Source organism: Bos javanicus, chromosome 14, assembly GCF_032452875.1.
Source record: "Bos javanicus breed banteng chromosome 14, ARS-OSU_banteng_1.0, whole genome shotgun sequence".
Lineage (NCBI taxonomy): Eukaryota > Metazoa > Chordata > Mammalia > Artiodactyla > Bovidae > Bos > Bos javanicus.
Genome location: NC_083881.1, coordinates 62,198,754 through 62,211,694, shown reverse-complemented (window position 1 = coordinate 62,211,694; position 12,941 = coordinate 62,198,754). Strand labels below are relative to the sequence as shown.

The window sequence follows — 12,941 nt, the reverse complement described above, 5'->3', positions numbered from 1 at the left end:
ATTTTAGTTGCTAAACACTCTGACTCAGCCAACTTACAGCCTAGTTAGGTAAACTATTAAACAAATGGAAAAATGAGATTTAAGATTAATGTTGTAACTAGAATTGAACTGTTTTAGTCTTATCCTATATAACAAGGATCCCCGAACTTCAGAATTGAATGTGGGATAGTCTGAGGTGGAGCTGATGTAATAACAACAGAAATAAAGTACTTAAATTAGCCTCACTCCAGTCCATGGAAAAACTGTCTACCACAAAATCGGCCCCTGGTGCCACAAAGGCTGGGGACCACTACTATATGAGTGCACAGAATATTTTAAAATTCCATCATTCTGTTATTTAGATTATATAATAACCTGCCCCCCTTGCCCAAAGCTTTGGACACAGAGAAAGTTAAGAAGTCTTTTCATTCTTCAGCTTGGCCTTCTAGCAGGCTATATTTAAAGGTAAGGAAAAAAAAAAAAACAAAAGTAATGAAGCACAGAAGCCTAAAGTAAACTTTCTTACCTGATTATACTTTTTTGGTATAATAAAAAGTGCCATTCTGAACAAACAAACAAACCAAATTGCACCCCCCCGTTATATGTCTATTACTTTAGACGTACAGACATGTAGTTTTTAAAGTGCTTTTCACATGTTCCAAACAAGATAAAATCTTTACCATTTGTTAAACAAATGATCCTGTACATAACCAGAGTGCCTATGCCTCAGATTTAGTTTAGTTTTAGGTTTTAGTAACATCTGTAACGTTTGCAGAGAAATAATCAGAATGTGTTACCAGATAGAAATTTACCTGCTAGACTGATCAGACGAAGGCCGTGGTGGCAGTGGTTCCACTGAAAATAATTCCTCGCTGCCTTGCATGGCATCTATGCTGGTGCTTGCCAGAGTAAAAGGGGCAGTTGGACGAGCAATACCCATTCTGACAGGAACAATCAATGACTCTGCTACATTGCACAGTTCTTCTACTGCGTAAGGCAGCAGTGCTTGGAATACACGCTTACATTTTCCTATTGGCTGTGGAATAAAGTTGCTAGAGCAAAAAGGGAAATATAGAAATCTTCTGAATCTTTTCATATACATAATTTTATCATCACAAAAAAATGCGCATAAAAAATATAAAAGCCAAAATCAAAAAGAATGCCTTACTTTTTCTTTTTAGATGAAGCCATTTCCACACTGAGAATGACAAAAACTCTTGCAACTGATCGCAAAAACCTCATTGTCACAGCAATCGCTTCTTCTCTACGTCCTGGTGTGTACTTGTTCTGGAGTTCTTTTACTAGTGTACCTAGCAGAGTATCTAAAAGCTTTAAAACCAGTAATCACTCTGTTAATGTTGAGACATCTTGTAAGATGTAGGCATTCATAAATAAAAAGTTCTAACATGTTTTCAATATTAACATTTCATGATAAAAATATAAAAATATATTGAATCAACACAATGCCAGTGATTAACTTTGTGCCACACTCACTACTATGCTTGACTTATAGTGGGTCTCAAATGTCTGATTTCTTGTTTCTTGCCTTAAACTCCTACATATAACCATTAATATTTAGAAGACGAATACCTAATATGTCCAATCAAAGAAAGAATATACTTCACTCAATATATAGGATACTTAACAAAACATCAAAGTAGACTCAGATGTTTATTTTGATGAATTCATAATCCCATCCATCTCATATTGTTTTGTGACATAATGTTTCTCTTTCTCATATCATAGATAACTTCTTTAGGACAGTTTCTAAGGGCAATGTTAGTTTTATGGCTCCTGACATTGCCAAATTGTTTTCCAAAGGAGTACCAAAAGAAGGGTCTCCTCATCGGTGTATAAGTATGTTCTTTTTTCCATAACCTCTCCAGCAGTGGGTTTAACAGTTTATATTCTTTTCTAAATTCATAGCAAAAGGAGATATTTTTTAAAAATCTGCATTGAGTTATTACTAATTTAGAACCCTGCTTCACACATTTTTATACTGTATTTTTAATACACTCTAGGATTTGTATTTAGAATGAAAAAAAGGAGCTCTCACTGATTGACTGATTTAAAATGAGAAATTTAAATCACCTCCAAAATTCCATCCCCCTTAATGTAGTATTTGATTAGTGCTTACTGGTCCATGGGAGCTTGAATTAGTAAAATTTTGGGAAACTACGTAACACGTGCCCTTTTCATGTGCTTGTAAATAACCATTCAAAGGACTTACCAAAATGTCTGCTGTACACTTGACTATAAGGCAGTGAGTGAAACAGTCCAACCGAATTGTGCCACTTTGTTGATTGAGGTACACTTGCTCCTCTGGCAAAAGATGGCCTATCCTGCTGCTGGCACTGAGACTTGAGGGGAAAGAAAGAATGCACTGTAATTGCCTACACTAACACAGGAAACAAGTCTAAAAAACTTTCAATGGATACATACGGGTCTTTATTCTCCTGTGACCCAAACATAATCATAGATTTCAAAGCATTCCAGTCCTGCAGAACACGCTCCAAAGCAAGCTGGGCAAATCTTGGGGGCTCTAAATCATGATCAGGCATATCTGAATCTACAAAGAAAAGAAGAAACTGTGGGTAAGGCAGAAATACACATGCTGGTTTTCCTGGGTGTCATAAGCGTCAAATCAACTCACCCTCAGGACTGGCTGTCTTCCGGTTACGATCCTCCCTGATTCGAGGCGGTCTGTACTGGCAGTGCTCCACCGTTTGCCTCGCAACTGTCTGCACTAAAAAGAGTAAGAGGTGCTCTCCTCTGCAAGACAGAACATTGTTATGAGGAAGAAGGCTATTTACCTGTGCTGTGCTTTCACAACTTAATTTATGCCCTAAAAATCCCACGACTTGCCTGCTATTCGGCAGAGTGACCAAATTAGTAGCAGTGAGCAGGCGATAAAGTAGATCAAGACGAGCAGATTTCTGTCCAGCAATTAGAGTTTTACATTTACATTTCTCCCAACAATCACAATAGGCTGTCGGTGATGTACGTTTGAGTCTAGAAAGAATTCATATACAAATACAAACACAGAAATTTTTAAAAAATACAAAGGCCTATATTGATATTACAGAGGCCTAACTCATTGAAACTCAAGAGAAACCTTGTTAACTTTCAAATAATGCAGCAAGGATCACTTCAGTGGTACACAGTCTGTAAAGCAGTACGAGAGACGAAGCATCTTAACTGTTTTGTCCACCACCACGTAGTATCTAGCACAGTGACGGCACTTGTTAGCAAGCAATCAGTAAATAAGCAGATTATCACTTTGAGATATTTAAATAAGATAAACATATTAGCCAGAATTCTTTTAATAAAAATTGTAAGTATCAGTATAGTATCTATAAAAAATTTCCACTTCTCCCACATATTTATTTATTTTAAAGCACAATAGATGGTTTTTACAAACCAATTCTCTATTAACTATTACATCTATAGCACAGCCATAGGTGATGTCCCTATTGAGACCCTGAGGCACTGCAAATGTTAGTGCTGGGGTATTTTATGCTTCTTAGGTCTATGAGTATGAAAACTAACTAGCCATAGCAACTCTATTGCTAGATGAAGGTTATTATATTTAGTTTAAGAAATAAACAAGGCACAGGCCAAACCATGACTCCCTTAATGCCTTAATGCCAGCTAACAGACCGCACTACAGGGGACCTGAGACTTTGGCTGGAGAATACAGACAAAAACATTCTGTATATATATGTTTCTTAAAAGACTGATCCTAGTTACAATGTATGATCACATATTTCTTGCATATCAGGCTATTTTTAATACGGCAGTATGAATCTAAGTAGTTTACAGCATTAAGAAACTAAAATCGCACTCACTTGCAATCATGACCTTTATGACAAACCCTTGCACATTCCGTACAACAACAGAGCGACTCCAACAAGCCACAAGTACGACACTCAAAAATATCCTAAAATTAAAAGGATATACTTTTTAAAAGAATGATATGTATATCTCAAAAGGATTATTTCTGGTATTTTCTAAATTCAATCACAACAACAGTAGAGCAAAATTAATATGCTCTGGAAACAGTCACAAATGGATACACAAATGGGAATCAAAAATTACCAGAAGAGCAAAAATAATTTATATCATCCAAAAAAAGTAGCATAATTAAACATTAGACTTCCAATTCCAAAGCTAAGAGCTATAACTCCAGTGATGGTCAAAGAGAAGAAAAGAAAATCTGAAGATAGCACAAATATAGGTAAATGTAAAATAACTTACCTGGTTAATGTGCTCTGCTCCAGTCCATGTAAAACTGCAGGTATCATTACAACATAAGACATATAAAGGAGAGTCATCAGGGTTGGTACCTGATGGGCAAACCATGCCCATAAATACATCTTCCTCTTTTTCACTTGAGGATACTTCAGCTAAGATTAAAAACACAGTAGTTCACACATCAAGAAAGAACTTAAGCACTACTTTCCTCAAATGGAAAAGTTCTAACATGTACACAGTATAAATCAGAAACTACTACATATTAATAAAATAAAATGACATACAAAGTTAACATTGCAAAGAAATCCAGTCAATTCTGGTGCAAAGTAAAGCAAAGTATAATTACATCATAACCACACAAGAGAACAATACAAATACATCAAACATCAGCCATCTAAGTGCTCAACTCTACATTATGCAGTTAAGATTCAAGTTCTAGCTCTATTGAACAAATTATACAGATAATCACATAAATTAGTCACAGCCACTATTTTTCAAAAGATAGTCAAACTTTTACAGATTCACAAAACTACTGAATCTTTTAAAGGCTGGACGGCAAGAACTGATATTCCTTAACACTTTCTATTAGGCGGTAAATCCCAGTCAGAAAGAACAATAAGACATCTGGTCTGTTCTTTCCATAAAATTTTATCACCAATACCAATTAACAGGCTGACAATATATGCTTGAAAAAAGTACATGAATTTTATACATATACACAAAAGAATTATCTTGATAGTTTCTAATCAATTATAGAAGAGAATCTAGTCAAATTAAAAAATAAGCAACTCATTTAGAACTTGAAATAAATTACCTTTTGCAATTTTCTGGGCTGTTTCTAAGATGGTAATTGCAGCAGGATAAGCTCGGCCACTTACAGCAGACATAAATGGGGTCATACCTCTTGCATCCCTAAAATAAGAAAAATTGTATATAAAAATAGTATCAATTATTTTCCTTCCTGATATTATAAAAGAAACATATGTTCAGGATGAAACAAAAAACTAGTTATGTTTTAGTAAATAATGTCAGTGCTCAAAGAAAATCATTGGTGATATTTTCTGATCTCATATTATCTCTTAAGAAAGTCACTTCTGTGGAATCTTTGTGTCTCTAAACCACGCTTTCCTTTTTTGGCTTTAGTGACTTTAAAGAATATGGCAAGGGTTCTGGAGTAAACTAATACTTTCTAGATGTGGGCATAGTAACAGGCTCTATCTCATACAATTTTGAGGAAGAATAAAAGAATTATTACTTCAATTCAACAGACTGCTTAGCAAAACACATGTATTCGGTAAGTGTTAGCTATTATTATTACTAAGAATTTCCACTTTAAAATGTACTTTAAATATTCTTCACTGAATTTCTATTCCCTTCTAGACCCTTGCATTTCCCAAAAGTCAGTTTCTCAGCCATTTGTACCTCCCTCTCTTCCATTATAGCAACTACCACTTCTCTCACAATAATTCAGTTCCAACATCTACACTTGCTTATTTGATAAGGCTATTTGAGATTTCCCAATGATACTTTACATTCAACATATCTAAAACTCAAATAATCTTTCTCTTCAAAACCGCTCTCTATCTAACTTATTTATGTCACCCAACAGTATCACTGTCCCAAGTAACTTCAGACAAAAAATGTGGATTCTTCATGAAGTCTTTCACCTAAACCATGTTTTAATGCATCTTTCTTTTCCACTTTCAACAACTCTTTAATTCAGTTTATTGCAACACACACATTAAAGGTTATAACAAACATATAAAACATACTTGACTTGACTCTCCTTTTTACTCTTGCCTATTTTAATCTCTTTTATACCACCACTTTGATAATATTACAGTCTAACAAAGGCAGTTATTCAGAGCACTGAAGCTCAAAGAACAGAGACCAAAGTGGTGATTTTGACCCATTTTTTTTTCCAGATTCACTCGCAATTGTTCTCTTCTAATCCTTCACTCCGAACTGGATGAATTATGATTTCTTAAAATACTCATACTTCTCAATGTTGTTGTTCCTTCTCCCTATTTTTCATGGTTCTACTCAAACTTAATCTTCATAAGGCTGCTTTCTGTATAATGAACACATTTCTCCCTCCTGTTACTCCAAAGTATACTTATGTGTCCTTTTAGCCAGAGTCAACCAAGGAAAAAGTTCAGATAAGTAAAATCAGAATTCAAAGAGAAGTTATACCAAACAAGTAACAAAGCATCGTAAGAGACTTACTACAAACAACTGTACACCAATAAAATAGACAACTTAGAAGAAATGGATAAACCGAGAGACATACAATCTCCCAAGACTGAATCAGAAAGAAATAGAAAATATGAACAGAATGATTATCAAGAATGACACTGAATCACGGGTTCCCTGGTCTAGTGGCTAAAACTCTAGATAAAATACCAGCAAGCCAAATCCAGCAATACACTAAAAGGATTATATACTATGATGAAGTGTGTGTGTGTGTGTGTGTGTGTTGGGGGGGGGGGGGGGGCGGGCATGTGTGGCTTTATCCTAGGATGCAAGTACTGTTCAATATCCACAAATCAACCAACATAATATACTATATCAACAAATTATAAAATAAAATGGTAAGATCATCTCAGTAGAAACAGAGAAGGACTGAGACAAAATTTAACATATGATAAAACCCTCTAGAAAGTGGATATAGAGGGAATGCATCTCAATATAATAAAGGCCATACACTGACAGGCCCACAGCTAACATCACGATAAAAGGTGAAAAGTTGAAAGCAAGTCCTCTCAGACCAAACAAGGATACCCACTCTCACCACTTTTATTCAACAAGTATTTTAAGTCCTAGCCACAGCAATTACACACACACACACAAAAAAAACAAAAAAGTATCCAAATTGGAAAGAAGTAAAATTATCACTATTTGTAGATGATATATACTATATACAGAAAATTCTAAAGATGCCACCAAAAAGCAATTAGAACAAATAAATGAATTAAGTTGCAGGAAACTAAAGTAATATGCAGAAATCTGTTGCACTTTATACACTAACCACAAACTATCAGAAAAAGAAATTAAGGAAACAGTCCCACTTATGATCGCATCAAAAATAATAAACTACCTAGGATACATCTAACCAAGAAGGTAGAAGACCTATACGTGGAAAACAGTAAGACACTAATGAAAGAAATTTAAGATGACACAAATGGAAAAATTAACCTTGCTCATGGATTGGAAGAATTAATATTACTGAAATAACCATACTATTCAAAGCAATCTACAGATTTAACGCAATCTCTATCAAAACAGACATGACATTTTCCACAAAATAATAAAACAAAACCATGAAACATCCCAAACAGCCAAAGCAATCTTGAGGAGAGAAAAAAAAACAAAGCTAGATGCATCATGTCCCCTGACTTCACGCAGCACTAACAAAGCTACAGTAATCAAATGGTGTGGTACTGGCACAAAAACAGACACATTCTGTCAATGGGACAGAACAGAGGACCCAGAAATGAACCCACACTTACATGGTCAATTAATCCACGACAAAGAGGTAAGAATATACAAAGAACAAAAGACAGTCTTTTCAATCAACAGGACTGAGAAAACTGGACAGCTAACAGCAAAAGAATCGAACTGGCCTACTTTCTCACAATATATAATGAACTCAAAAAGGATTAAAAACTTAAATGTATGACCTGAACTCATAAAACTCCTAGAAGAAAAAAGAAAACAAAAATAATATGCTCTTTGACATTGGTCTTAGGGTTTTTTTTGGCTCTGTCTCCTCAGGAAGGGAAACAAAAGCACAATCAAACAAATAAGACTACATCAAACTAAAAAGCTTTTGAATACCAAAGGAAACCATCAACAAAAGGAAAAGGCTGCCTACTGAATGGGAGAAGATGTCTGTACATGGCATATCCATTAAGGGGTTAATATCCAAACTATACAATTTAACATCAAAAAAAACCCCAATCTGGTTAAAAACTAGGCAGGAGACTTGAACAGACATTATTCCGAAGGAGATGTAACGGATGGCCAAAAGACCCATGAAAAGATGTTCAGTATCACTAGACATCAGGGAAATGCAAATCAAAACCAAACCATAGTAAGACATTACTGCACACCTGTCAGAATTGCTATCAAAAAGACAACAAATAAGAAGTGCTGGCGAGGATGTAGAGAAAAGGGAAGCCTTGTGCAGAACAGACTCACAAATACAGAGAACAAACTGGTGGCTGCCAAAGGGGAGTGGGTTAAAGGAATGTGTGAAATAGGTGAGGGAGACTGAGGTATAAACTTTCAGTTACAAAATAAATAAGTCATGAGGACCTAATGTACAGCATGCTGCTGCTGCTAAGTTGCTTCAGTCACGTCAGACTCTGTGAGACCCCATAGACAGCAGCCCACCAGGCTCCCCCGTCCCTGGGATTCTCCAGGCAAGAACACTGGAGTGGGTTGCTATTTCCTTCTCCAATGCATGAAAGTAAAATGTGAAAGCGAAGCCGCTCAGTCGTGTCCAACTCGCAGCGACCCCAGGGACTGCAGCCCACCAGGCTCCTCCATCCATGAGATTTTCCAGACAAGAGTAACACAGTGGGCTGCCACTGCCTTCTCTGAATGTACAGCATAGGGAACTATAATCAATTATACTGCAATAACTTTCTATAGTGGGAGATGGTAACTAAACTTATGATCATTTTGTAATATGAAAAAAATATCAAATCAGTATGTTGTATACCCGAAACAAATATAATTTTAAGTCAATTCTACTGCACTAAGAAAAAACAAAACAAAACTGAGTTATCTCCATGGTAAATAATACACCATACAGGAAACTGTTAGCAACTCTGGAAAATTCTCCTATTTTGCAGTATAAAAAAAGCAAAAAAGGGCCAGTTTGATAATCTCTACACTTCTCACCTAAATGTCAGGCAAAAGAACACCACCTGTCTTAATATCAGCTTATTAACACATCAGTTTATTAATCCGGTGTTTTCCAGATATATATTTTCTTAAAGAGGAAATAGTAAACCGTTTTGAGGGTACTAAAATAAAGGACTAGCGAAAAAGAAGTTAATTGTAGAAATACAAGATGGATTAATAACAAAGAGAAAGGGAACAAGAACATAGAATAACTTTTCAGACACCACCACGAGAAAATCATAAAAAGATAATATACTTAGAAATACCATAAATGCAACAAAAATGACAACTGAAATGAAAGCAGAAAGTTGTATGTGTGTGTCTATATATATATTTTTTTATCTATGCCTCAAACTACAAATTAGTAAGATGCTTCTGTAGTAATAACTATATTTACAATCCAAAGACTTTATCTTACTAATGGGGCAGCCTTCATTAAAGTAATCAAAATTTCATAAATGTGGTCGTTTTCATCCTAAGAGTAGTAAGGCTTAAACAGGAAAACTCCCTTGCCCTCAAAAATACAAAAAACTCAAAACATCTTCTTGTACTTAAGTAGGAAAAGTGGCATAAGGGTTAGGCATAAGGGAATTTCAGTTCTGTAAAAAAGACACAGACCAGGTCTGGAATTCCAGCTATGCCACTCACTAGGTTTTGGGATCCTGAGCAAGTTCCTGCAAACTATCTACTCCAGACAGTTATATCTAGAATAAAAGAATTAATGCAAGTAGAATTTGGCACAGATTAATAACTATTAATCTGTTATAATCATTAGTAACTATTATATAATTATGAGTCTGTAAAGGAAGATAAACAAGCATACTAAAAGTAGAGATGTAACCTATTAATGGTTAATGAGCATTTACAACAGAATATTTACCAAGAAAGTCATACTTCTAGTATAAAGCTTGGGAAAGAATCTGTACAATTTTTAAAGTTCTCCAGGTGACAGTGATATAACTAACTTATGGATTCAACATCTACGGGTAACTATACTGTGATCTTTTTAACAAATAAATATACACCCTGATCAATCTAACATATAAAGATACACCCTGTATTCACTTAGTTTATCTGTATTATATTCAGAAAGCTTTTTTCACTAAAGATAGGTTAGTAACAGAGAATACAATGCTAAATTGTGATAAATTATCTTAAATTCAATTAAGATAATTGTTGTTCCATATACTGCAAAAAGACTGACCTAACAACAGAAAAAGGAGTTAAGCCAAATCTTTATCTCAAAAGTATATTAAACTTCTTACTTGGCAGAGAGGAGTTCTCGAAGATAGGGCTGCAGAACAACACTATCACATAACAATTTTAATATAAAATGAGCATTGGCCTTTCGATCCTTGGATTCTACTACAGCTGGCTCTGTGGAAGGACCTGTAATTAAGCACATCCATTTGGTAACAAAACAAGAGTATACAAAACAAGAATGAAAGACTATTCTAGAATAACATACCAAGGATCTTTAAAATATACCACCAGAAAAATATTCTGGTATTAGTAACAAGTTAATAACTTCATGACAGAAAATTTAAACATACTAACACATTTTACAAATCTCAACTGATGAAATGCATGCCCATACACACCTTAACTTCACTGACATATGGAAGGTAAGTCAGAGGATTAGACATATTTCAAGCCAAGAAAAGTCTCCTTGAGATAAAGTGTAGATCTCTAGAAATATATATATACAAAGTGTGTATTTTATCTTCCAAATACACAGGTAGATAAAATAATAGAGATTCTCACCTGGAATGGTGGAGGTGCTTGGTCCTTGACCGGTGCCAGTCGCTGCTGTGGTAAGAGATCCCACAGCAGGGGCCAGGATAAAATCAATGTCACCATCTTTCAGTAAACAGAACAGCAGGATGTACATCATTATAGGAAACATATCCCTACCATGCTCATTTAACTGGCCTTAAGGCTTTTCTCTGCAAGCCAAAGGTCAAATCGGACAGAGGTTTCAGTGGAAACTTTTTTCCCAAACTATAAGAGGATGAACCCACTAGACAAATTATTGACTTGATATAATACTAATTGGCTTCTTATCAGTATAGAAATACATATTTCAGTAGGAGAGGGCTATCTAACAAGACTTTCTAGAATTTTAATTTTTAACTTACAAACACCTTAAACCACATCTTCATAGACTAGTTATAATACTCTTTATGCCAATTTTTAACTATTTCAGATTTCTAAATACCCCACTGAAATGTTTCTTTTCTTTCATGACATTATCTTTTTGTTTAACACTAAACAAAATAACAGGTCTTACCAGGATCCATTGCAGGAGGGTCAGGAACCCAACTAGGGGGAGCTATAGGAGGTGAAACTGGATCTTGGTGGTCACTGGATGAAGCTCCAGCTTCATGTCTACCCAAACCAGCTGCTCTCAACGAACGTCTCATCATTTCCCGTAATCTCAAACTAGAAGAACATGGACAAAATCAGAGCTCACTACTATGTCTAAATGTAACAATAAGGTGCACAGAACTTCTCATCTGAGAACAAAGTTTGTTCTACAAGCAAATACTCCAAGCAGGAAAGTGACACAAATGCCAATTCTGGAATCACGAAATAAGTCAGCAAGGAATAGAAATTCAACTGGGGGATCCCAGAACCGAGTTCAGCACTTAAAACCACTGTATTAAGCTCCCACACAAACTTAAGCACAGGGAACAAAAGTTGCGGTGAAGTAAAATTAGAAATAATCTTTTATACAGTAAAGATAAACGAACACCTGAACATTAAAACAAAAAATTCTGTCCCCTGTTTATTACCAGTAAGAATTAAGTTTAATATATACATTAACAAAACATATGTATTAGCACAAAACCAATATTGTTACCCCACCAAATCCCTTTTCTGTGATCTCAAAAGCAAGTGAACTAATATCCACACAGTAAGTAGTTTTCAAACAAGACCAATTTAGATTAATTTTTTTTTACAAAAAAAAATTTTTTAACAATACAACTTCATCCCAAGGAAATCAAATAATGAAATTGGAGCTTATAAAATATGTTATTAGAATACTGTCTGGGCATGGATATATTTTTCTTCCTGCTATACAGAAAAAAATATGGCACAGGTGTGCACATCACTAAAAAATAATCACAAACACAAGACTTCATTCGGGGAACTAGTGTATTACTTGTACAAAAATCTGTACCTCTGAATAAAAGCTTACAAAGGCTACAAAATTAATACATTAAGAACTAGCAGCAATTGAGAGAGCGCATAAGGCAAATCCCTTCACTCGGCCATGATTTTAGAGCTTTTAAATGAATAAAAAGTAAGAATTTAGATTTAAAAGCCAGGCCACACATCAGGGACTTCTTTCTCCTAGGCAGATTTAATCCCAAAGACATGACACTTCTGATGTGAAAAACCTAACATCTTACCACGTACACATTATATGTCTGCAAATAAGTAATTCGGAGTAATTTGTATTAATGCTTGAATTTAATCCAAGGGTAAATGTGTTTCTCCAGACCAATACACTTTCAGTTTCATAAAGAAAAAAAATTTTTAAAGCATTTACCAAAATATCTTTTAGAAGCTACCTTCAGGAACATACCTACTTTATAAGGCTTGTATATGATAATATATCTTTCGTTAGAGTAACTTTTTTGGAAGATTCTGCAAAGTAAATTTTAATGTCTAAAAAATATGTTAGTCATTATAGTATGCACTATTAAAAAATACCTACAGTTAATTGTTTTATGGTAACATGTCTTCTCTCTCCCAATTTAGAAGCTTTTATAATATGGAGGGGAGCAGGG

The 12,941-nt window shown here is 34.9% G+C and overlaps 1 protein-coding gene across 5 annotated transcripts in view; it reads right to left on the bottom strand.

Annotated features, from left to right (window-relative positions):
- The window catches only part of UBR5 (ubiquitin protein ligase E3 component n-recognin 5), a 137,468-nt gene that overhangs the window by 33,350 nt on the left and 91,177 nt on the right, over nucleotides 1-12,941 (bottom strand). For 4 of the 5 annotated variants that reach the window (XM_061439243.1, XM_061439245.1, XM_061439244.1 and 1 more), the window contains exons 23-34: nucleotides 11,435-11,586; nucleotides 10,909-11,004; nucleotides 10,410-10,533; nucleotides 5,048-5,145; nucleotides 4,237-4,385; nucleotides 3,828-3,919; nucleotides 2,845-2,991; nucleotides 2,633-2,751; nucleotides 2,422-2,548; nucleotides 2,210-2,339; nucleotides 1,148-1,308; nucleotides 792-1,031 (exon numbers count right to left, since the gene is read on the bottom strand). In XM_061439243.1, coding sequence (XP_061295227.1) covers nucleotides 792-1,031; nucleotides 1,148-1,308; nucleotides 2,210-2,339; nucleotides 2,422-2,548; nucleotides 2,633-2,751; nucleotides 2,845-2,991; nucleotides 3,828-3,919; nucleotides 4,237-4,385; nucleotides 5,048-5,145; nucleotides 10,410-10,533; nucleotides 10,909-11,004; nucleotides 11,435-11,586 — 1,635 coding nt within the window. The remainder of the gene's footprint in view (nucleotides 1-791; nucleotides 1,032-1,147; nucleotides 1,309-2,209; nucleotides 2,340-2,421; nucleotides 2,549-2,632; nucleotides 2,752-2,844; nucleotides 2,992-3,827; nucleotides 3,920-4,236; nucleotides 4,386-5,047; nucleotides 5,146-10,409; nucleotides 10,534-10,908; nucleotides 11,005-11,434; nucleotides 11,587-12,941) is intronic. The other variant, XM_061439246.1, reaches the window with a different exon arrangement.